The following is a 27,162-nucleotide window of genomic DNA, read 5'->3' as shown; positions in this document are numbered from 1 at the left end:
TTTAGCATTTAGCTTATGCTTCTTATTATAGGCCTTTAATCAATGTTGACATAACATAAATGCTGAGACAATAACTGTCTTTAAAAATCTTTATTAAAAGGAAAACATGAAATACACAAAATATAACAATAATAAAATATACAAACAGTGTGAACCTTTAAGAGTTCAATTAACTGGTATCTGCCACTGTTACTTGCCATCACATGAAAGTGATCAGTCCCAGTACAGTGTGGGTCAGCATCAAGTCTCTTCTGTAGCTCCTGAAACAGAGCTTCCCAAAGCTGCTGGTTTTACAACTAACACTGGCCTCCCATAGACAACACCATCTTCTTCATCAGACATCATGTTCACAAAATACACAATTCCCCCGTGTCTGTCTCTGTTGACCTGGTCTCCAGCAACTGCAAAACACTGAAAACACCCACTTAAACTCCTAACAACATATGCATTAAAAATACTGTATAACAGGCAAGTTGTTACCCTTTTTACTCAGTAAAATTTCTCAGAGTAGGTTTATTTTTTATTTCAGATTGTCTTTTCTGTATAGACACACACCTTAAAATCTTGGCTGCAAAAAACTCCACATGACTGCCCAGGAAAAAGATACACATTGCAGCACACAATGACCTAACAGCATGTTGTTTGCAAAGGTAACATGGTTGCACCCTCATCCAGACAGACATTGTTTGGGAGTCCTGTATGAAGTTAGGTTAGGGTTAGGGCACACAGACTGACTCTGCAGCAATGTTTCTACCTGTGGAACATATTGCAGGCAGATGTGCACTTAGTACGTTATCTCTGCAGTTCAGTCAGACAAAAGAGAAGGTATCAGTAGTAATACCACTGTGCACAATGGTTGTGATTTAGGCCTATTCCTAAAGTTTCTATGCACACGTCAGGTTTAATTTTCACCATACATTTGATAATTTTTGATTTTTTTAGTTTAACTCAATGCTTTTATTACTTTATTCTTTTGCTATGTTTTTATACTTTTTTTAACTTCTTAATTTTACGTTACTACTGTATTTTACAGTAACTGTTTTTAATTGGACCAAGTGATAATGGCTATGGACCAAATGCTTTAGGCAGTTGTAATGATTGATCCATTAGCCATTTAACCCTTGTGCGTCCATTTAAAAAAGTTACTCAGAGGTCCTTAAAGGACAAGAACATCCATGTCAAAAAACTGCCATAATAATATTATATATTAATATTATTTTCCACTTTCAATGATTCAATGATCAGTCCTGATCATAACTACCAAATATTCATTCATTTTTCAGGATTTTAACCCTTTAAATGCCAGTTTGTTTACATAATGCCACTGTTGTTTTTTATGAAAAAAAAAAAAAAAGAATTATTTTCCATATACAAAATGCTAAGGGGAATTGTTTTTTTTTATTTTTTTTGTTTTGGATTATCACAGTCTGGGATATGTCAATGATTAGCAACAACATTGATTTTGATGCATTATAATTTTTTGTGCAATGTCAGATTTTTTAAAATAAACTCACACTCAGGACCTTAGAGGACAAAAATGTTCACATCAAAAAACATTTATAACATATTATATATTAATATTATTTTCCACTTTCACTGACTTTTTTTAACCAACATCAGTCCTGATCATAACTACCAAATATTCATTCATTTTCAGGATTTTAACCCTTTAAATGCCAGTTTGTTTACATAATGCCACTGTTGTTTTTTTACACTCACACACACACACACACACACACACACACACATTTCTCAATACACACATACAAAACACACTCTGACATCCATACCAACACACCCACACAATTTTAGCTGCATCATTTATTCAATTGGCCTGCAGTGCTCTATAATACAGCAAACAGAGAATAGGAAAAAGGAAAAAACACCCCTGTTCTAAAACAATGTCAGTGCATTGGCAATATCGTGCAGTGTTGTTTAAATTCATTTAAAGTACCAGCTCATAAGAGTCATTAATTGTTAGATAATCAAACTAAACCAGTCACGCTGTTATTTGTTGAGCACATCAGCCAGCAAACACAACACAACAGAAAGGCGTGACGTGCTGTTTTGGTATTATTTCACGGCATCATTCAATTCAGATTACAAAATCAAAACTTGGGTCAAATAAAATGTCTTTAGTTGTGACGCTGGAAGCGGTGGATAAAAGCGGATCAGCGGAGCAAGAAACACTGTAAGTCAGGAATAAACTCTATGTTGCTTTAATTACTATTGGGGTAATATAAAAGGGAGGACATCGAATTTATTCATTTAATTAACCGGAGGTTACATCAATTAATAGTAGAGAATCAAGCAGCAATATTGACAAGAAAAGAGAAAACCGCTCCCTGCTCTGGGCTGGATTGCTTCAGCTCTGAAAAAACTCTGAAATCGAACATTAACGCAAAGAAACTGTACTTTAAATGACAAACCCACGTAGCAAAAATAATAATGTAAAACTGTAAAGGCCACATGGGAGTCCTTTGCGGGCCACACGTTTGACATCCCTGTTTTAGAAGAAGAATAAACCTTGCTGAATAAAACCTTGTTTATTTAAATGATCCACTTATAGTATTGTGAGGATTTATCCCATCTAAGCTGCGCATTGTAAGATGAATCTCACATTGTGAATACGCTGTTGCCATAATGCGTTATGTAGCGCAAAATCAAGAAGTCTCTAAAATGAGGAAAATTACGAAGGGAAGTGCGTCTTCCGTGGTGTGGAATTGGTTTGGTTTTAGAAAACATGATACAGAGCAGAAAACAGATATTTGCAAGGTTTGTACATTGTGTATGTTGATATACATTATGTAAATATCCATGTGCGCGTGTCTATCGGTGGTCAGGGCTTCATGTGAGACTGAGAGAAATGATGAAACACATGGTTTTTCTCTGACAGCTGCACATGTCATTAGATGGAAAGCAGGTCTAGAATGCAAGAAAATGTCACTGAATCCGCTTCTGAGGCCCGAAATTTCAGTTGAGCGACCGCCAAGGCAAATTCAATGAGATTCATCCCGTGCTCCAAACATGCCTCCCATCCAAACACATGCAGCTGTGTTTTGTGCGAGCAACGCACGGACGTGCAATCTGAAACACGCAAGTGCGTGCAAGTATTGAAGTCATGCCAGTCCCTTCATTTGTGCTGCTGTGATAGAAAAAGCGCAGATCACACCCGTTACTCATTCTGGTTTCTCTCAATGTCATGTCGGTTTTAGAAATACACATCAAAACCCTTTCTAATATTCAGTTCGAATGATGTTTGATATCAAGAAACAAACCAGCCATACCGTATTTTCCTTCAGATATTTTATATTTTCTTTATATAGATTACTAAAAACACTAAGTGTTTATTTATGGATAATTCTTTATTTATATGTTACTTTTTCTGTTGCATTGTTTTAAAAAGATGTTAAGTTTCTTAAGTTAACAATAATAATAATTATAATAAGACAAAGATTAGTGCACACCATCAGACTGAAATGTGACATTTTTTTATTACATTTTTTTACTTTATGTTTCTCAACTTGCAAATAAAGAGAAAATTATATAAGATGAAGTAGTTTTCATTTATAAAGTATTTAATTCACTGACTGGATTACTCAAAATTACACATTGCGACATGGCTTAATATCTAATAAAATTGTATTGATTTTTCAGAAGAAAAAAAATGCAACTATATCGTGATATATATCGTTATCGTGATATAAAATTACTCATATCATGACATAAGATTTTGGTCATATCGCCCACCCCTAACAGAAGCAATATATTTGGATTTCATTGCAAAATATTTACATATTTGCAGATATACGAGTAGTTTAAGCGTATAGGGAGAGCGAATTGATTGCGTCATTCACAGTGCATCATGGGAGTGGGTGGTCACTGCAGAGCTCTTTTGGTGCGCTTTGTTTGCCACTACACTCTGATTGGTGGATCTTTCTCTTCAGGATCATGGGTAGTGTAGTTGTTCCAAATGATATTGTCAATCAAGACAAGAGAATGCACTGCTCTGAAAGTTCAACTATAGCACTTTCCTCTCACTCCCTCACTCTTGATCCACTCGAGGGAGTGTTTTCTCTGTTGTTAATGGAATGCTGATCATATTGATTGACGGAAAAACAGAGGGGGACATCAGATACATGCTGGTGTAACTATCGCCTCCAACCATATCCATTAGAGAAACTAATAAGCACACACACACACACATGCATCTCAGTGTTTCCCACAGGACTTTGTGAGACTGTGGTGGGTGGACCTCGTACCCTCTGGGGTGGTTTGGGGGTATGCTCCCTCGTACGTTTTAAAGTTAAATGCATCAATCTGCTGCACTTTGAGAGCAAAATTAAGAGGCTAGATCTATGAACTTTGTGCTCTTGTAAATAATTTTGTGCTCTAGTAGTAATTTAATCATAAACTCACTGGTTGTATAGATATGAATGGTGATGACATGGCAAAAAAGTCACACCCACAAAGCATGGTAAATGAGACTTTAACACATGAGAGTTTAACAGTTCACAAATGGTCAAAACACAAAATCGACTAGAGCAGACATTTGAGTCAGGTCTCGACATTAAGCATTGTCATGTGCTTGTCCCCCGGACAATTAAATTGGTCATTCACTTTTAACATTTAAGTTACATGCTCAAGTAACATGTCAAAGTTTATGTTGTATATTTTTCTAAAATTATGACCGATGCCCAACCTAATTGTGTACCTATGCAATCAACGCAATTCTCTGCGACAGAAATGTAAACTGCACTGGGTAGGGGAGGAGGCTATTGTCATATGATAATTATTTTATGTTACGTATGGTAGTCAAATAAAGAAAAGCCTCCATCGCCATCATTTACAGCAGGGGTGCTCACACTTCTATGGAATGAGATCTACTTTTCCATCATGTTATTACAGCATGATCTACCATGTACAATAAAGGCTATACATTATCACAATACCAAAATTCCAGTAGTCGGTCGTGAAATTTGACAATTCTCAATACCATCTTCAAAACCACAACAAATAATAACACTAACTAATATGTTAATTATGGAAGAATGGTTTCTCAAGTAATTATTCAAGACTAGTAAACAGTCAGTAATAAAATAATTAAAAACAGCAATGAATAGAAATAGATTAAAAATAATAGAACAAATTAAGAAAATTCAGTGTTTTTTTTTTAAACAGCTTTAAAAGTTTTTAACAGCAGTATCAAGTATTCAAGGAAACATTCAGAATGAAATGCAACATAAAACTACTACTGGTCTTCACTGTATGATTATAATACTTTAATACTTTTTAAAGCTACTAAAGTTACTCAGTCAAGAGCAGTGAGTGTTTTCTCGTTTTCTTGTTATGGTTGTTTGATTATTATGATGACACACTAGACGGCAGCAGGTCTATTAGCTTACATTTACAAGTCTGACATTTTAATACAAATCCTGCTGTTTAGGTTCACTTTAGACATCACTCTCCGTGTTTACATGAATACCTCACCAAGACGGGCATTTTGGCGGAATGTATTTGACCATTCATGTGCGCATTAGCGCAAGTATTTTCGGAACACACGCGCATGTTCAGCACACACACATGCGCTGCCTGTCAATCAAACAGGACGCCGCTGTTACTAGATCGATAGCGAATTATAAAATTACGTGCTCTGGATTACTTTCAACAGCAGAATAAGAATGAACTTTCTGGGCCTGGGTAGCTCAGCGAGTATTGATGCTGACTATCACCCCTGGAGTCTCGAGTTCGAATCCAGGGCGTGCTTAGTGACTCCAGCCAGGTCTCCTAAGCAACCAAATTGGCCCAGTTGCTAGAGAGGGTAGAGTCACATGGGGTAACCTCCTCATGGTCACTAAAATATGGTTCTTGCTCTCGGTGGGGCGTGTGGTGAATTGTGCGTGGATGCCGTGGAGAATATCGTGAAGCCTCCACACGCACTATGTCTCCACGGTAACGCGCTCAACAAGCCACGTGATAAGATGCGCCGATTTGTCCTCTACCACCCGGATTGAGGCGAGTCACTACGCCACCACGAGGAGAATTGGGCATTCCAAATTGGGGAGGGAAAAATAAATATAAAAAGAATGAATTTTCTAATAAGTGACACAGGCCTAGGCTTTCACAAATATAGATGGTTATTTTTTTGTTATTGACGTTTTAATCAGTCTGTTTGTCCGGTCGGGCAATTAAAATTCTCAAAAATCCACTTGTCCTGGACAAGCTTTAATGTCGAGCCCTGTGAGCCATCAAAGAAATGAAGCAAAAAGTGGTTACCTGTGTTGAACTGGCTCCTCAGATGCTGAAAATAGTTATGCTGTCAAAGCCACTGGTAATAACATTAACATTAGATAATAGATCTTTTTAACAGACTGTGATGATGCGTTTCCACCTTATTTAGCAGCGTAAATCTAGCAAACTTTTTTATATGATCATTTTTTTAAATATTGCGTGTGAGCTTATAACATTATTCTTTGTGTTATATTACCCTGGAATTAACTTTAAAAACTGAATTACCACAGCTGCAAGGGGGTTTCTATTACAGCTGCTAAGAGAGTGACAGTAAATTTGGCATCTTCTCCTTATCTGACTCTCTTAATCCACCGCTCTCTATTTTTTTCCTCTTCTGGAAAGTCATTCAGATGTAATAGTGGACTTTTTCTTTTGGTCTTGGAGCATAGGGGTGAGTGAAAATAATATTTGCTGTGATCTCCCATTCACTCCCATGTAGGTAATTAATGGGAAACACTGCATCTAAACAGAGGAGTAGTCATTAGAAAGAGGAATTCAGCAAAGGAAGCCCCGCCCATCTCCTGCATCATTCAATGACCCCATCAGACTGGATGAAGTTCTCTGACCCCCCGGTTCAAGGTCTGATAATGGTTGCGTAGTGGGTTAAAGCACAGAACTGGTAAGCAGAAGGTTGCCGGTTCAATCCCCACAGCTACCACCATTGTGTCCTTGAGCAACACACTTAACTCCAGTTTGTTCCGGGTGGATTGTCCCTGTAATAAGTGCACTTTAAGTCACTTTGGATAAAAGCGTCTGCTAAATGCATACATGTAAATTATTCAGTGTATAACGTGAAAGTACACATTCATTTGTGAGCACACACTTCTGTCACCCATAGGTAAGAGCCACTACTTCCTGCTTTGGCCTCAGCTGACCTGTCAACTTCCTGTCTGGCTTCAGTGTGCTCCAGCACTTCCTGTGCTGCTCATCCTCTTCACAACAGAGAGCACTTACCTCTGAACTATTACCAACCTATTCTTTTGAATCTAAAGTGCATAAACATACAGACCACTGAAGCCTGATTCCCGAAAGAATGACTCTTATGAGCTGGTTCTTTTGAATCTACAGCTCAAAACATACAGCGTGATCACTGAAGCCTGACTCCCAAATGAATGACTCTTATGAGCCGGTTCTTTTGAATCTACTACTCAAAACATACAGCACGACGACTGAAGCCTGATTCCCGAAAGAATGACTCTTATGAGCCGGCTCTTTTGAATCTACTACTCAAAACATACGGCACAACGACTGAAGCCTGACTCCCGAATGAATGACTCTTATGAGCTGGCTCTTTTGAATCTACAGCTCAAAACATACAGCACGACGACTGAAGCCTGATTCCCTAATGAATGACTCTTATGAGCTGGCTCTTTTGAATCTACAGCTCAAAACATACGGCACGACGACTGAAGCCTGATTCCCGAATGAATGACTCTCATGAGCTGATTCTTTTGAATCTACAGCACGAAACATTCAGCACAACCAGCACAACCACTGAAGCCTGATTCCCGAATTAATGACTCTTATGAGCTGATTCTTTTGAATTTAAGGTGCAAAACATACAGCATGACCAGTGTAGTCCAATCCCCAAATGAATGACTCTAATTAGCTGATTCTTTTGAATCTGCAGCACGTAACATACAGCTTGACTACTGAAGCCTGATTCTCATTATTTTATTTTTTATGAAACAAAAACGTACTAAACCATAAGTCATTCATGTCCAACATGGAAATGAACCAAGAATTCAGAGTAATGACAATGTGCAATTAAAGATACACATTGAGTTTTGTTGTAATCAGTCGTATTTTATAAAAATGCCTGAACGAGTATATATCTGATTAAGAATTATGTCTAAAATATTAAATGATCTCATTATTTGGTAACATACTGCTGATGGCAGTAAATCCAAAAAGCGTGACCACTGAAGCTCGATTCCTGAATGAATGATTCTTATGAGCCGGTTCTTTTGAATCTTTTGAAGGAAAAGAGCGGTGTGAACATCATAAAGAAAGAAAGTCATATGTATATATTTGTACATTTTTACGGTTTCATAGATATTTTATATCCCTTAACCTTACCCCAACCCCTAAACATAACCGCTTTTCAACGATATAAAAACATGTAACAAGTAGATTAATGTACAATAATTTGTTACAATATATTAATTTATATATGCTTTACAGCTAATCCCACCACTACTCCTAAACCTAACCATAACCATTTATTAAGCATTTAAAACACAATAATTTATTCAGAAAAATGGCGGATGGGAGACAAAGATCGTTGAAATAAAACGCTTGAATTTGGGTCTATTCCTCAAACAATTCTATTTGAAGATTTGGATTATAGCGAACAATTTAAATTGATTCTTTTTTATTGTTTTATGGTGCTTTTGTGGTTTATTTTTATTTTTTGGCATATTCTGAAAACTCCTTTTGTGGACACAAAATGTAAATTAAATGCTTAATGAATTATTAAACGAGTGAAGAGTTTTTATTCATTTGAACATTGTAAGGTTTAGTCTTGGTTAAAGTGATGTAATCCTTTAAAACATCGTATAGGGCAGCAGAAATCACACAGAACTGAATGAAACTGTTAAAATGTCATATTATCATGTCAACTGCATTAAATAAATGTTAACTAATCTAACCGATTATAAATGCAATGGAATTAACTGATTAATTCCATGAATTCAATATTAAATATTCGTATACTGTAAATACGTCAATATTGTACGTTTCGTGTCAGTGCAAATGTAAGAGAATGTACGTTTGCTAGTAACAAACTTTACGTAAGCATATATACGCGTTCTCATGAGATCACGTTGGGTATTTAACCATGAAGAAAAGTTTGTTCTGAACAAGAATCTATAAGGATATTAATATGCATTTAAATCTTCTAGAGTAATAGGCATGAAAAGTGTTTTTTCCCATTTTTGGACTCACAGCATTGATTAATAAAGAAACAAGTGGTGATGAAGTCAACTGATTTTAGTAATATACCTACCTATCTCTGTGTAAAAATACCTTTCTAAGGTTATTTTTTGCTCCAAAATCATAAATGAAAATTGTCATTTAGACACCCCACTACAAAATAAGGGATAACCCAGTAAATATTGATCTATGGCATTTAATATTTTGGCTTTTATCATCATGTATGCATTTATCTTAACAGTAAAAAAATGTCTCTTAAACTTCTGGTTTAGCTGATACGGTATGACTACGGGTGGGTAAAAATATCGATTTTCCGATGCATCGCGATGTTCATTTGAATGATCTTGAACAATCTTTTACTCTATGCGCAACCCTTTACTACAATGAGAGATCACTCGCATTTGCAACCAAATTTCATGGTGACTAAAAATGTATATATATTGAACAACTGGCTGGTAAATGTTTAGATTTCACTCACCAGTAATTGTGCAGTATAGTGGTCAAGCATTCAGCAGCGAGATCCTTTCACTGCGTGTTGAGAGTAAAAGTTGTTCCGTGTAATGTGTGTCCAAAGATGAGATCCACACAACCCATTTGTCAATGAATAATGTCTCTTTTTAAACCCTTTCTGTTCTTTACAGTCAGTTGTTGATCATAAACAAAAAAAAGAAAAACATTTAATTTGAATCATTCATAGCACAGATGAGATAAAGCCATTCGAGTCTCCCTCGTTAACATGCGCTTATTTAAAGACGCTGTTTACAGAAATGCAGTCTTTCTTAAAGAGACAGTACCGGTTCTTAGCACCCGTTCAACAAATCAATGTAAATACCTGTAAATAGTAGGGGTGTAACGACTCATCGATCTGGACCGATGCATCAATCCAATAACCAACGATCCAATGTTATCGATACAATGCGTAAATATCGATAGAGACATTTCTTTTAAGATGTACAGTACCTTTATTTTAATACTCTCATGTCAGCGACGTCCGTACGCATTTCCGTGAGGCGATGAAGCAACCTTATTACGTTCATTTGACTTTATGAGCACAAAATATGCTTTTCATGTGGGACATGGATGTGCGCGGGGTCTGTGAAGCCAAACTGCGCTCTGCTATTCGTACGCGCGCATCAACCGGGTTTCCTGTGAAATGCGAGCTCCAGTGAGAGGATCAATGCAAGCACGTCAACCAGGCACTCCTTAAAATGTGAGCTTTCATGACAAACGCAGAGCGGCTCACATGCGCGATTAATTCGGGCTTCCATCGATATCGTTGCACATGCGACCCATTTGAATTTTACATGAGAATTTGCTATTTTAAAGTACCATGGAGAAGTTCAACCATCATGTGAAACATCTTGACAACGTCGACATTCTGAACAGCACTAATGAGGGAAATAGAAACATCTGCTCAGCTCCAGCATCAGTTATAAGACTTTACACATCTACACATCAACACCTTTACTAACATTTATCCCAGTTAACCGTAACAGAATTTTTCATTACAACTGTGGAAGTTGTAGCCAAGAAAACCACGGATAGCACGGATAGTTGGAAACAAGTCATGGGTTTATATTATTATCTGTATAATTTTTTTCAACATCTGAAGTACCTTATTTTGTTGTGGATGTCCCAATGTGGATACTAAATTTGCACTTTTCAGAGACCTCAATAAAATATTTAAAATTATATTTGGGTTGCATTTGAGGGCAAAAATTGATTGTGTAAAATAGGCACATAATATCGGAATAGCGATCGCAGGGCCCTGAATCAAATTGTATTGCGACAGACTTTGAAGTATCTGCAAGTATCAGATCGCAGGTCAAGAGAATCGATACAAGATCGTATCGTGACTAAATGTCTGATTTACCCCCCTAGTAAATAGTGCAAATTATGCAATTAAACAATAAACATTTATCAAAATATAATAAATGCAATATAATACTTACTGATTAAATACATTGATTTGTTCATTTTTAAAAAGCTAAAATGTGACCAAAATGATGAAAACTATTAACTAATTAAAACTAACCCCATTTAATATATAATCACAGAATTAGCTTGGAGAGAATTGATTTCATATGTAAGCAAAAGGGACATTATAAATGAAATATACCCATATGAATCTAAATCGAATCGAGAGCTTGTGAATCGGAATCGAATTGGGAAATCTGTATCGATACCCAGCCCTAAGAATGACCCTAGAAAACAATATGCAACATTAAATAACATCTTTGGACATCCACACTCACAGTTTCCATTGCATTTTCACATAATGAAACTGCACCATTGTGCCTATTGACATTTCAATTAAAGGTCGACCGAAAGTGTATTTCATCGATACCAATAACTGAGGTGCTGGAAAAAACCGATTACCGATTAATCCAAAGCTAGTTTTTTAAAAAACGATTTTTACAATGTTAAAAAAAATTAGTCTTTAAAAAAGTAGTCTTTCCTTCTATGACAAGTATAGACACAGAGGCTAGAAGATTCCAACATGAATAAAATTCCAAATACAATTTACCATGCAACCAAAATCCCAACAATAACCAGAAACAAATGAAGATATGGTGCATAACGCTGGACTTTTACATTTAAACAAGCCAAAAATACACTGGGGACTCGTATTTTGAAATGTCCATTACAATGCTGCAAAACGATATATGTGCTGACGGGCACGTATTTCATTTAGTCACATTTTTCTTTGCATGCTCACGCTTCAGTTTAGATCACTTGTTTATCTAATCAAAATGACAAAATATGCACTGAAGTGAGGATACAAATATGGATGAATATTGAAAGTGATGAAAGACTTAGAAACGGAAAAATCCCACGAGGTGTCAGTGATTGTTTTTATTTCACCTCTAGATATATAGGTCTACCTCGAATTTCAATACACTATGAGCAATGGCAAATTGTTTGTCGAGATATTTTGGAAACATTAAATTAACTCATAACCTGGTGGGAACAATATAACTAAGAAGCCTTCACAAAGTCTAGTTTTTGGGGGATTTTTGGGACATAATCACCTTTGAGACAGAGGAAGCATCAGGTAAACAGCATACTGTCTTTCAGTTTGGTAAACAGAGCATTACACTGGCTGGGAATGGAGTGACAACACAGCAGGGATTATATTATCTCTGAATCAAAAACACCTTTAAAAGAGATGCTCATTCAAGTCCCACCCAAAACATTTCTTCCTTTTCTCCCATTTTGACTTTAATATCTTTAATATTAACTAACATTAGATAGGCTGCTTGCCTGGTAATAGTGACCTCTCTGATTGGTGGATCACACTTCAGGATTGTGGGTAGTGTAGTACTTCACCAGACAAGACAATTACAAAAAATGAAGTTGAAATTAAAACTGATAAATGGCTTCTACAGAGCCATATACTATCGTTTAACAACCTTGAAGCTCATGGTAGGAAAGATTTATATATTATTGCTGAGTTTGGAATGGGTCTGATTTTTACTTCTGGAGCTCTATTGTGAAATGCTATTTCAGCATGAAATTACCAAAACTGCCACACTGTCTCTCCACACATCTGATCCTACAGGGTAGAAAGTTAATATATCCTCTAAAAACAGACAGAACACTTCAATTGCACAATATGAACCCAGATGTTTGGATTGAGTTGCACAGAACCCGGCTGCAGGCAGTTAAATATGACCTGAAGTTCTGCCATCAGCAGTTCTGAAGGTCCTGTTTTAGACTTACTGGCTTTAAAAGCTGGCACAGCAAAGCTTAGACATTTACATCCATGTTTCAATGATACAATTGTAAGCAAAAGTTAAATAAGTTAAAATATTTACGATACAGTATAGAACTGTCAAAAAATTTCAGAAAAGAGTTATTCAGGGGCCTGGGTAGCTCGGCAAGTTTTGACGCTGACTATCACCCCTGGAGTCACGAGTTCGAATCCAGGGCGTGCTGAATGACTCCAGCCAGGCCTCCTAAGCAACCAAATTGGCCCGGTTGCTAGGGAGGGTAGAGTCACATGGGGTAACCTCCTCATGGTCGCTATAATATGGTTCGCTCTCGGTGGGGCGCGTGGTGAGTTGTGCATGGATGCCGCGGAGAATAGCATGGGCCTCCACACGCGCTACGTCTCCACGGTAAACCGCTCAACAAGCCACGTGAAAAGATGCGCGGATTGACGGTCTCAGATGCGGAGGCAACTGAGATTCGTCCTCCACCACCCGGATTGAGGCGAGTCACTACGCCAGCATGAGGACTTAGAGCACATTGGGAATTGGGCATTCCAAATTGGAGAGAAAAAAAATACATAAATAAATAAGTTATTCAGCAGAAAAAAATCTTCTCAATTCCCTGAACAACAAGCTAAATTTCACATATACGAATGACCAAAACAGATCTGTCAAAATATCCCACAAGTCCCATTTACACTAAGGAACATCTCATCTCATTTCTTGCAGTAGAACCAGACACTTCTCTACAACACACTTGTCCTCTCTATGGATGCAGATCTTTGGGTTGGATACACCCAAAGTTTGTCTGGATGAAATGAGCACTTAGACAAAAGCCACACAGCTGGAAACAGCAGGAATGTCCTTGCAATTTCACATCAGAAGCTTCTGTATTCCCAGAAACACTTTTTTTGTTCAGTTAGTTGGAGAAGAACTTGCTTCTGAATGGGAGAGGATTAGCTTATAAATCTATTTGCTTATAAAGGCATAAAAGACTAACAAAAAAGTACCATGGATATGATACCATGTTATTGCCATTTTATTCTTTGATATAGCTTAAGTGCATGAGTAATCGACTATTGGAGTACTCGTTCTGCACCTGCTATTTGACTATTAAAAACTACTTGAATATTGCAAATTTATTTTCCTTTGAGCGTTTGCCTGCCGTGAGAAGTGCTGAATTTTCCTATACTTTCCTTCTGGATCTTTCACCAAATCTCACAATTACAATTAAATCCATTGGGGGCACTGTGGATGTGTGTAGTAAAGGTTTTGGATGAGAGGAGGAGGCTTGATGTCTTTGTGTGCTTTCAAACAAAGCCAAATGTGGAAATACTTGTAATATTCTTATTGAATTCTACTCTATTGGTATTCTGTTCTTGTTGGAGTCATGCATACCAATGGAAAAGGATCTGTTTTTATGGTGGAAAGAAAATGCGAAGCGGTACGAGAAACTCGGAAGCGCATTTTATAAAAACTTTCACTACTTGTTTTTCAAAATAATAACATGTGAAATTATAAAAATGTGATAGCCTTTATGTAGACTCAGACTTTATACATGTGCATTACCCTAATGCCGACAGTATTGGTTTCTATATGTAAGCTCCAGATGAGTGCAATTTTTTTTTCTACTATTTAAAAAAATAATAATTTAATGCGTACCGTTAATTTAAAAATATATACAGTTGTGCTCAAAAGTTTGCATACCCTGGCAGAAATTGTGAAATTTTGGCACTGATTTTGAAAATATGACTGATCATGCAAAAAAACTGACTTTTATTTAAGGATAGTGATCATATGAAGCCATTTATTATCACATAGTTGTTTGGCTCCTTTTTTTTAAATCATAATGGTAACAGAAATCACCCAAATGGCCCTGATCTGGTTTACATACCCTTGAATGTTTTGCCTCGTTACAGACACACAAGGTGACACACACAGGTTTAAATGGCAATTAAAGGTTAATTTCCCACACCTGTGGCTTTTTAAATTGCAATTAGTGTCTGTGTATAAATAGTCAATGAGTTTGTTAGCTCTCACATGGATGCACTGAGCAGGCTAGATACTGAGCCATGGGGAGCAGAAAAGAACTGTCAAAATACCTGCGTAACAAGGTAATGGAACTTTATAAAGATGGAAAAGGATATAAAAAGATATCCAAAGCCTTGAAAATGCCAGTCAGTACTGTTCAATCACTTATTAAGAAGTGGAAAATTCGGGGATCTCCTGATAACAAGCCAAGGTCAGGTAGACCAAGAAAGATTTCAGCCACAACTGCCAGAAGAATTGTTCGGGATACAAAGAAAAACCCACAGGTAACCTCAGGAGAAATACAGGCTGCTTTGGAAAAAGACAGTGTGGTTGTTTCAAGGAGCACAGGTGTGGGAAATTAACCTTTAATTGCCATTTAAACCTGTGTGTGTCACCTTGTGTGTCTGTAACAAGGCCAAACATTCAAGGGTATGTAAACTTTTGATCAGGGCCATTTGGGAGGTTTCTGTTATCATTATTATTTAAAAAGGAGCCAAACAACTATGTGATGATAAATGGCTTCATATGATCACTATCCTTAAATAAAAGACATGATCAGTCATATTTTCAAAATCAAGAAATTTCACAATTTCTGCCAGGTATGCAAACTTTTGAGTACAACTGTATTTCACGGGGCCTGGGAAGCTCAGCGAGTAAAGACGCTGACTACCACCCCTAGAGTCGCGAGTTCGAATCCCAGGGCGTGCTGAGTGACTCCAGCCAGGTCTCCTATGCAACCAAATTGGCCCGGTTGCTAAGGAGGGTAGAGTCACATGGGTTAACCTCCTCATGGTCGCTATAATGTGGTTCGCTCTCGGTGGTGCACGTGGTGAGTTGTGTGTGGATGCCGCGGAGAATAGCGTGAAGCCTCCACACACGCTATGTCTCCACGGTAACGCACCCAACAAGCCACATGATAAGATGCGTGGATTGACGGTCTCAGACGCGGAGGCAACTGAATTTCATCCTCCTCCACCCAGATTGAGGCGAGTCACTATGCCACCACGAGGACTTAGAGCGCACTGGGAATTCCAAATTGGGGAGAAAAAGGGGAGAAAATCGAATTTATATATATATATATATATATATATATATATATTTCACATATGTGTCATACTTTAACTTGCATCTTAATTTACAAGTTACCGATTACTCGTTTGGGTTAGAGTCCTCAACTACAAAATTACTGGAAAATGCCCATCCATACATAAAGTAACATGTAAATACCATGCAATTATTAAGTACCATAGTATTACCATCTGATACCATCACTGTACCATGACCATACTTCTTTTGTAAGGGAATGGGCAAACATTCCAGTACATCCAAATCCAAAAAGTATTAAATTATTAGAAACACAGGATTTGGTGCAGAAATCCAACATTCATGACAAGAAATCGACTTTGATGGACCTAGGCTATTTATTAGACTGACGTCCAAAACTGAGCCGGATCAATCCAAACCAATCATGTCACTGGACAGAAATATATGAGAATATTTGTTGTCCTTCAAAAGCCTCAGAGACATGCAAAAACACAACCAATTCAGAAAGTCTGTTCTCACCTGCATAATCTGGATCCCCTCCATTAAAGAAGTCTGTCTCCTCTAGAAGAGGTTGGGTTCTCCGAGTGGTGTTCCCCATTTAGAACCAACAAAAGCTCGAACTTTAGAAATAGTTTAAACCCCCAGATAGACTTTCCACAATTTCATTCCAACTTCGAACATGGATCTTTAGGAGAAACAGCACATTTTCTTCAATCAACAACAAAAACCAGTCCAGGCAGCACCAGTCTGTTATCCATTAACATCCAACTCATTGACAGATCAAAATAAGCATCCAGAACCTGAAGCATCACTCAGAGTTCTCGTTTAGTCAGCATCTGTCAGATCCCATGACCCGGTCTGACTCACACATCAATCTCAGTGGTGGAATCTAAAAATAAACTCAAACAGAACTAGACAACTTCCAGAAGCCATCGTCTCAGTGTTCCTTGCGTGCCGGAAGATGTTGGAATGCCAAAACATCCTGATTCCAAAAGGAACTAATGGAGCAATCAGGCAATGATGGTCTCACTCTGGAGAGCTTAAAAACTGTCTGACATGTGAGCAATGATCGATAAAGCCTACGGAATGGAAAACGCTGCACATGGACATGGAATTACACTGATCAGGAAAAAGATAAAGGAAATTGAAAATGGTCAAAAGGCTTTAAACCTCTATTATATAAGTTCTAATGAGAAAAAGAGAGCAGTAACCGGATAATACATCCCAAATCAGCACACAGACAATTCTCCTAGACTATTCTCTTCTTGACATCCATTCTGTACTTCATTCCCAATACAGTTTTGCACTTCTACACGCACACACGCCTGCTTCTCCTTTCAAACACACACACAGCGCAAGTACCGTCTAATTACCGTAGCTCAGGATAGAAAGAGCATGTTTTTCATTCTAGTAATCTACTGCGCTCATTTCTCTAAAACCCCAAATTACAGTTTAGGCATAAAAAAACAAGTGGCCAGAGAGCTTCCCAAAATAATTCTGCATTTATTATGGCCAATCAAAGGCTTAAACTTTCCCAATGACCAATCACAGGACACCAAATTCCATATAAACCAATCAAGAATTAGGAGCTACAACTAATCAAAGCAGATTGAGGACCTGTCTAACTATTACATTAATTTAAACGGTTTTCTATTAGGTAGGCATGAGTGTAGATAGCATAATCACATAAAAAAAATGTGCATTAATTTTGCTGGGGGGAAAAACCCATTGGAAAGTCTTATGTCTAAGGATATGGCAATCAATTGCAAAATAAATGGTGATTTAAATCAGAAAATAATAATACAAATAATATTTCAGCATTTTGATGATACTCAGTATCTCAATATTTATGTGTTTTTCAAATAATTTTAAAGCTTAAGTATTTCATTTCTGCGCCAATAAAGCAACTAAATGGAATTGCAAAAATAAATAAACATTGTATTCAAAGCTGCTTTCTGAATACGCCCCCTTCTGCCGCTGATCGAACAAACATAGTTCCGCCCCCAACTCACGCCACTGGTCGAGTCTATGTGATTGTCTCTCTTGAGACGGGTCACTCAGAACAAACAAAGGAATATTCATAGCGCCACCAACAATCATCCATGCAATTATCTAATCAGCCAATTGTGTGGCAGCAGTGCAGTGCATAAAATCATGCAGATACGGGTCAGCAGCTTCAGTTAATGTTCACATCAACCATCAGAATGGGGAAAAAATGTGATCTCAGTGATTTTGACCGTGGCATGATTGTTGGTGTCAGACGGGCTGGTTTGACTATTTCTGTAACTGCTGATCTCCTGGGATTTTCACACACAACAAGTCTCTAGAATTTACTCCGAATGGTGCCAAAAACAAAAAACATTCAGTGAACGGCAGTTCTGTGGACAGAAACGTGCTTATGTCACGCTTCGTGTCAGCTGCTGGCAGGAAGCGCTTTTTATAAGTTAATAACGATTTAATTATAGATTTATTTTTTATACAACCGTTTCGATTTGCTTCAGAAGACATTCATAGATCGACTGGAGCCGTGTGGATTACTTTTATGCTGCCTAAATATGACTTGTGGACCGTCAAAGTGCTGGCACCCATGTACATCCATTACACAGACCTGACAGAGCTCTATCTTCTTCTAAAAATCTTCATTTGTATTCTGTTGAAGAAAGACAGCCATACACATCTGGGATGGCATCAGGGTAAGTGAATAATGAGAGAATTTTCATTTTTGGGTGAGCTATTCCTTTAATGTTACAGCTACTAACACACACACAGAATGCATTACACATTTGAACATATAAATAGTTTTGTTGTCAGGGAGTCGCATAATGAGACAACTACTGACACATTAGTAAAGAGAAGTTATTTTGGGACGGTCACAAGTGCTAAACCACATGAAAACACACACAGATCCAATTCCTCTGAACTTCTGGCATATAATGGGACACATCCCTGATAGCACACATACATCACCCAGATGTCTATTTGATGTGTGTGTTTACATCTGAACTGGAAGATGGATTTTTTTACAGTTGCCTTCTCATCTGCAATACGTGTTTATAAGACGCTTCCTCTCGGATGTCATCAAGACATTAAGCAGATGTCTTTGAGACGTTTATGATTAAGACTACTTTTGTGAAAAAAACATTTGTTGTTTTTTTCACTGTATTATTTTGTTGTATGGAAAAGAGCGTTGTGAACATTCTACAGAACTTCTCCTTTTGTGTTCAACAGAAGAAAGAAAGTCATACGGTTTGTAAATGATGACAGAATTTTCATTTTTGGTTGAACTATCCCTTTTGGGGGTTGACCGATACTCATCCTGGCCGATAATCGGATCCGATATTCATAACTTTTCTAATCAACAGAATCATTACTTTGTCTGATCTGATTGCCGATAATTGGCTCTGAATACGCCCCTCTCTGAAAGGTCACTGCTTGTAGTCTGGCTCAATGTCCTGCCCACAGTATTATCGTATTGGTTACATGTCACGAGTAAATGGCCAATCAACACTGTTCTCTGTATTTGTGGGAGAGAGGAAAGCAGCAAGAGAAGGACGCATCACTGAGAGGACAAGCTGTATTCAAAGGTAAGAATGCAGATACTGAAGTTGCAATAAGCATCACAATACTCTATGCAAGCGGTCACCAATTAACGGTGAGATGGGGCAACCGTTGTCGTGATGAGACATCATGACAATGGTTGTCCCATCTCACCGTTTTTACACTTTAATTTAGCAGCATGACAAAACAACTGAGCTGCGTACACCTCAAGCGCTCCGGGGCATAGACAGCACTAATCTTTCAGTGTTATATCCTTGAAATGTTTTCTCTAGCACCGAACACGCTTCATTAATACCTTTTCGCGATCCGCACTCTTTGTATCTCTCCACCGGCCCGCGACATGAAGAGCCACATAGTAGAGCTGCAGACGCAGTTATTTTAACAACAGTAGACCGCAGCGGAGAAATACAGTGAGCATCTTTAGCTAAAATACACTGCAGAAATCGAAAATGAAGCAGAAACATCTTCATGTGTCTGATATGACTCCGACGGTTCAGCAAAGCAAGGTTTGTGACAGGACAATTTATCGTGGTTCCAGAGTGCCTTTAGACTAGAAACGATTTTTTTTCCTGTCTAAAATTAGCGTTATTAATCAACATGTTTCGAGCCTATTAATAATAAACAGATAATCAGAGATAACATCATCTCTGGCATGGATGGCAAGAAAGAAATTAGGAGTTCTCCGCTTATGATGAAAAACATTTCCATTATTTGATAGTCAGCCCCTTTATACTTAACGATAGCAAACAGTATTTTTAAACTGCATTATTTAGGTGTACATTGTTTGTTTGTTTATGATAAGATTTGCATTTTAAAATATAACATTGGTTCATTAAAACTTTTACTTACATTTTCTCTCAGGGGTTACCCTGAACCCCCATACAGTATCTTTCCTTTGTATACATGAACTGCAGAAGATCCCCCATAGTTCACTACTTTGGTTGTCTTTGGGCCACAATGTCCTCATTCTTGCCCAGTTCTTAAGAGACTTTTTGACTGTTGAGTTAAATTTTAATTTTTACTGCAAATGTATATCGGCCCCAAATATCGGTTATCAGTCTCTTTGAGACTATCGGTATCGGCCCTGAATAAACCATATCGGTCGACCGCAAATCCTTTTATTGGGAAGTCAACACACACAAGGGATTTCTCACACTCATTTTCCTCTCCAAAGTTCATTTTCTCAGTGTCTGAAGGAAGTTGAGGGAGGTCAAATTAGCTTCCTGGTTTTGTTCAACACCACAGAGAGAGAGAGAGAGAGAGAGAGAGAGAGAGAGAGAGAGAGAGAGAGAGAGAGAGAGAGAGAGAGAGAGAGAGAATTAGTTCATAGCAGGTGGCATGTTTTATTTTTTCTGTGTGAATGACAGTGGCATTATGACATCAGGACAGTGCATCCATGGAGACAAAGAAACATGTTGATGCTATGAATTACGTCAGTCACACACACACACACACACACACACACACACACACAGAGTTCTGTCTGCACAGTCCGTCCTGTTCTTGTGTTACGGTTGGCGTTAGACTCAGAATGGGTCATCTGTGCCAGAACCGTTAATCGATTCACCCGACCAACATAACGCACAAGAGACAAACAGATTACCCTGTAACCAAACACACACACACAACTCCAAACAAAACGGAGCGGGTGTATTCATGCACACACATTCCCGCAGATGGTTTTCAGGTTGGTGCAAGACAGGACACAACGTGGACTTGAAAGAAAAATGTGAAAAATGCAGTTTCCGAAATGTGCAGAGAATGTCTTAAACTTCAACAAAGCGACTGTGTTACGAACAAAATCTCCAAATGAGATCAATTTTCAAAAAGGAAATGTGCTAACATGATTTAAAAGGTTCAAACATGTTCAGTGGGGCTATTATATGACAAATGCACCTTTCAGGCTGCCACAAAGGAATGTTCAGGTAAGCAGCGCCTCAGGATATGAATTCTTTACTTTTCTGCACCGAGGATTTCCAATACACAAAAAGCAGCTTGGCTGTTTTAAAAGGTGACAGCTGGTGGTGATGCACCAATAGCAGAATTTTAGCCGATAACAACAACCAATTTATGATGGTCGACAGGGCCGCTACTAGGATGCAATCTTTGGTGGGGCACTTGTATGTTTAGTGGTGGCAAGGTTGATCATTTGCCGTCAGTCCGGGGGGGCGAAGTGCCCCTCGATCATTTTACTGCCAGTCAGGGCAGAGGCATCAGAAGTTTCTGTGGGGGCTCGAGGCAAAATCTAGGAGAGACCCATCCATGATGGTTGATATAACTATAATAACAAACTTGATTTTTATATAGCGCCTTTTAAATGTAGCTTCTAAGAGCAAAATAATTGTATAAAAATAGTATAAGGCCACATTTTCAGTTTCCTAACATCATTAATTTTCCAAAGTATGCGGTAATGGAGGATGCTTTCGGAAGGGTCTGTTTTTGGTTCAGAAAAATGCTGTTCCAGTGTGGATGAGAGACGTAAATGTTGCGAAATCAACGCATTTTCAAACTAAAACATATTAGTGTGGGCATTGCAAAACACATTCATTTCTCTACACTTGCTTCTCTCATTAACATTAGAACGGCGCTTTCCTCCACTGAAAATGAAGTGTTTCAAAAACGCTCTCCGTAACTACATCTTGTGGGAAATTTTGACATTAGGAAACGAAGTCATTGTGATTTCAGGCATTAAAACATTGCATAAACTTAAATTAAGATTTTCAGATGCATCGCGATCTTTGTTTGAAAGATCTCGATATCAATACTTAAATCCCAAGATCCATCTTTCACTCTATGTTGCAACCATCTATAATGCAAGTAAATCACTAGCGTGTGCAACCAAATCTCACACTATGCCATTTATGATTAGCCACTGGCTAGTAAATATTCAGATTTCACTCCAGTGATTGAGTAATATAGTGGAGAAGAAGTTATTAGCACAGAGGTGTGTTGAGATTAAAAGTTTGGTTTAACTCATTCTGTTTGTCCAAAGATGAGATCCACAGATCCATATGTCACTTTGTTTTTTTACAGTCAGTTCTTTATTTTATTTGTATTTTTTTTTTTTTTTTAAAGAAAATTTAATTCTAATCGCACATGGATGTGCTAAAGAGACCACGCACGGCTTCTCTCGTTATATGCACTTACTGGCTGATGCCGCTAGTCTTAAAGAGACAGTACCGATAAAGCACGTGTTCTATATCAATGTAAATACTTAGAAATAGTACAAATTATGCAAGTAAACAATACAAATTTTACAAAAATATATATCCAACATAATATCTTAGAGGTAGACCGATATATCGGTTTTACCGATTAATCTGTGTCGATAGTTGCTTTTTGGAACTATCGGTTATCTGCAAAAATCTATGTCGATAGTTGCTGATAGTTTTTTCATCATTTTGTATTTTCAAAATAAGAGTCCCCGGAGTGTTTTGGGCTTGTTTATTCTTAAAAGTCCCACGTTATGCACCAAATCTTAATTTTTTAATTAATTCTATTAATTTAATTAATTAATTAATTAATTAATTCTGATTAAGGTTATTATTGGGATTTTGGTTGAACAATAAACCACATATGGTATTTTATTTATTTTGGACTCTTTTTCTGTGTCCGCCATAGTAAGAAAAGAATAAAAAAAATGTTTTGACATTCTATAAATCAACTTTAAAAACTACCGGCCAATTAATCGGTTATCTGCCTTTCCCATCACCTTAGTTATCGGTATCGGCAAAATCCACTATCGGTCGACCTCTATAATATATGCAATTTCAAGACATTAACTGATGGAATAGACTAAATTTGAACATTTTTCAAAAGCTAAAATGTGACCAATTTGATGAAAAACTAATGATTTGTAAAATTCATATTTCGAATTGTACCTAGAAGGTTCCTTTATAATTAAGAGCATTAGCTGAGGAAGAATTTATTTTATATGTATAAGCAAAATGGACATTGTAACAAATGTACCCACATGAATCGATATCGAATCGGAAAATCTGTATCAATACCGAGCCCTAATAAACACGCAGCAGAAAAGATATCAGTGTAGTATTTTTGAAATCTTGCATTGAATGAGCGCTTCTAATTAAACTGGAAAAGCCCAGATATTCAGCGCTACCAATATTAGACCAAAGCCGATAATAGAAAATAAATTTCAACTACACCGATACGGTCCACATCGGTGCATCCTTAGTAACTTTTATCAATATAAAGAAAAAACAAAGCTACCCCCGCAGCCTCAAACTAAACCCTGAGCTGATCCGTGCGTACAGGACAGCTGTTTAGGGTGAAGTAAGCAGGGGGATTGAGTTTCCTTCCCATCGCCGAAAGAAACCTCCTGTTGCTTTCTGTTTCTAGACTCAACACCGCCGGAGAGACATAGCAAGAGAGAGACAGACAAATACCAAACAGACATACACACATTCTCATGTGTTTGCCTTCTCTCTTGCACACACACTTCATATTTAAAGCTTCCTTTCTGTGCAGTCATATTCCTAAACTGGACACACCACATGCATTAGAGCACCCATATACAGCTCTGGAAAAATTAAGAGACCACTCCATTCCATTCCAATGTCTGTTGAATTCCAACACAAGCACACCTCATTCTACTTAATGAGGTACTGATTAGGTTATCACCTGAACAAAATCTTATTTAACGAGGAAAAGTATAAAAACCACTGTTGTGGTCATCACTATCCTCTTGCAATAGGACCAGCTGGATGGCAAAAACAGTGCTAGTAGTACCTCCAAAGTAAATCAAAAAATAACTTTTGACCATGCCAAAAGAGTTGAAAAGTAAAGATTTCAGTGAGGAAAAGAAGGGTTCAATTCTGGCTTTACTGGCAGAGGGGTACAATGAGCGTCAGGTTGCTTCCATCCTTAAAATTTCAAAGACGGTGGTTCATAAGAATCAGGTCAAGCAGCAGACATTGGGGACAACAAAGCTACAGACCGGCAGAGGGCAAAACGACTCTCCACTCACCAGGATGACCGCCAACTCATTCGAATGTCACTCAAGAACTGTAGGATGACATCAAGTGACCTACAAAAAGAATGGCAAACAGCAGCTGGGGTGAAGACCACGGCGAGGACAGTTCGAAACAGGCTCCTAGGGGCAGGGCTGAAGTCGTGCAAAGGTAGAAAAAAGCCCTTCGTCAATGAGAATCAAAGAAGAGCCAGAATAAGGTTTGCAAAAGACCATAAGGAATGGACCGTAGAGGACTGGAGTAAGGACATCTTCTCTGATGAGTCCAATTTTCAGCTTTGCCCAACACCTGGTCATCTAATGGCTGGACGGAGACCTGGAGAGGCCTACAAGCCACAGTGTCTTGCACCCACTGTGAAATTTGGTGGAGGATCGGTGATGATCTGGGGGTGCTTCAGCAAGTCTGAAATCAGGCAGATTCGTCTTTGTGAAGGACCCATGAATCAAGCCACGTACAAGGTTATCCTGGAAGAAAACTTGCTTCCTTCTGCTCTGACAATGTTTACCAACTCTGAGGACTGGTTTTCCCAGCAGGACAATGCTCCATGCCACACAGCCAGGTCAATCAAGGTGTGGATGGAGGACCAACGGATCAAGACCCTGTCATGGCCAGCCCAATCTCCAGACCCGAACCCCATTGAAGACCTCTGGAATGTGATCAAGAGGAACATGGATGGCCACAAGCCATCAAACAAAGCTGAGCTGCTCGAATTTTTGCGCCAGGAGTGGCATAAAGTCACCCAATAGCAATGTGAAAGACTGGTAGAGAGCATGCCAAGACACATGAAAGCTGTGATTGAAAATCAGGGTTATTCCACCAAATATTGATTTCTGAACTCTAAGTTAAACATTAGTATTGTGTTGTTTAAAAATGAATATGAACTTGTTTTCTTTGCATTATTCGAGGTCTGAAAACACGGCATCTTTTTTGTTATTTTGACCAGTTGTCATTTTCTGCAAATAAATGCTCTAAATGACAATATTTTTATTGGAATTTGGAAGAAATGTTGTCAGTACTTTATAGAATAAAACAAAAATGTTCATTTTACTCAAACACATACCTATAAATAGTAAATCCAGAGAGACTAATAATTTTGCAGTGGTCTCTTAATTTGTTCCAGAGCTGTATGTGTTTCAGGACTTGTAAAATCATATTCCAACTCAGAAAGCATGACTTAAGCATGACATAACACTTTTGGAATTGAGCAGTTGACATGAGACAAAAGTTTATGTTTTTATCATTTACTAATTATCCACTTAACAATTATCATGCCTCTTCTTCAGTGCAAGCAAATGTAACTTGAATAGCTTTTTTTTTTTAGACTGTCTACGTTCATGAATTCATGAAATGTCTATTTCAAGATGATGGCACAGATTATACACATCACCATTCCAAGTATCGACAATCTGTGCAACCCAAACAACTAGTCGGATACATAACATTAGATGCACCGGTAAATAACCCCATGCATAACACAGGAATAAAAGCAATTCTTTACATTAAACACACAAGTTCACTTTTTTATCCCTGGGGAAATCAGACTGTCTGAGCGCGAGATTGACAACAGCAGCAGGCTGATGCGTGTCTACTGTTGCTCTAGTATTTACATGCATACATGCATTGATCAATGCTTTCATTGCACCCACAGAAAGAACTATCTTTATACAGTGAGCTCGCATATTTCGATAGAAAAGCACCGGGATGATCCCGTTTAAATGTCCAGTACAGCAGCGCGAGCTCTGATACGCTAGCGCGTGCTAACGGGCACCGATTTATTTCACTACATCTCATTCCCTCTCCCTTTCTAGAACGAAGTTAAGATTAGAAAGCCGTGAATTCCATGCATACTTAAAAAGTGCGCAGTTTGCATTCATGAAAACTACTGGATCGCTGAAAAGTTTAATGCAAGATGGCCTACACATGCACGCGCAGTGCGCGAGACGGGCCGGTTCACGCTTACCGTGCTTGCTTTCTATTTTCCCCGACATGATCGCTGCGCTGGCCGGAGCAGATCCTCAGTTTGGACAGTCACAGGAGGAGAATGGGTGTTGTTTAGACACAGTAATGCAGGGTTTCGTTCTTTAGCCCCACATTGTGATGTATGGGGTCGGTGGGGTTTTATAAATCCAAGTAAAAGGGCAACAATCCGTTCATACGCTGACGACACACAGCCAGTGAAAGCTACTGCTGGGGTGTGTATGTGTTTGTGTGTGTGTATCTGCCACAACAGCGCAATCCCGTCCAGAGAATCCAGTGGGATGCGAACACAGCGCCCCTCTCTGACTGGAATCACAAAATGCAATGGTGAACATCCATGAGTTTATTTCTTGTCCGATGTGAATGAAAAATCTGATCTTCCCCTTATGTCTTTCTAAAAACATTTTCTTTCTTTCTTTCTTTCTTCTGCTGAACACAAATGAAGATTTTTAGAAGAATATTTCAGCTCTGTAGGTCCATTCAATGAAAGTGATTGGTGACCAGAACTTTGAAGCTCCAAAAAGCACATAAATGCAGCATAAAAGTAATCCATATGACTCCAGTGGTAAAATCTATGTCTTCAGAAGCAATTTAATAGGTGTGGGAGAGGAACAGATTAATAT

General features: G+C 38.1%; 1 protein-coding gene across 1 annotated transcript in view; it reads right to left on the bottom strand.

Moving 5' to 3' along the window:
* rapgef1b (Rap guanine nucleotide exchange factor (GEF) 1b) overlaps nucleotides 1-26,748 on the bottom strand; it is a 71,150-nt gene extending 44,402 nt beyond the window's left edge. The window contains exon 1 of the mRNA XM_051678127.1: nucleotides 26,523-26,748. Within this exon, the coding sequence (XP_051534087.1) occupies nucleotides 26,523-26,550 (28 nt within the window). The 5' untranslated portion in view covers nucleotides 26,551-26,748. The remainder of the gene's footprint in view (nucleotides 1-26,522) is intronic.
* Between the last annotated feature and the right edge of the window lie 414 nt (nucleotides 26,749-27,162).

This window comes from Myxocyprinus asiaticus, chromosome 38, assembly GCF_019703515.2.
Source record: "Myxocyprinus asiaticus isolate MX2 ecotype Aquarium Trade chromosome 38, UBuf_Myxa_2, whole genome shotgun sequence".
NCBI classification, from domain to species: domain Eukaryota; kingdom Metazoa; phylum Chordata; class Actinopteri; order Cypriniformes; family Catostomidae; genus Myxocyprinus; species Myxocyprinus asiaticus.
Note: the sequence above shows the minus strand (reverse complement) of the source record. Positions and strands in the feature narration are given on the sequence as shown.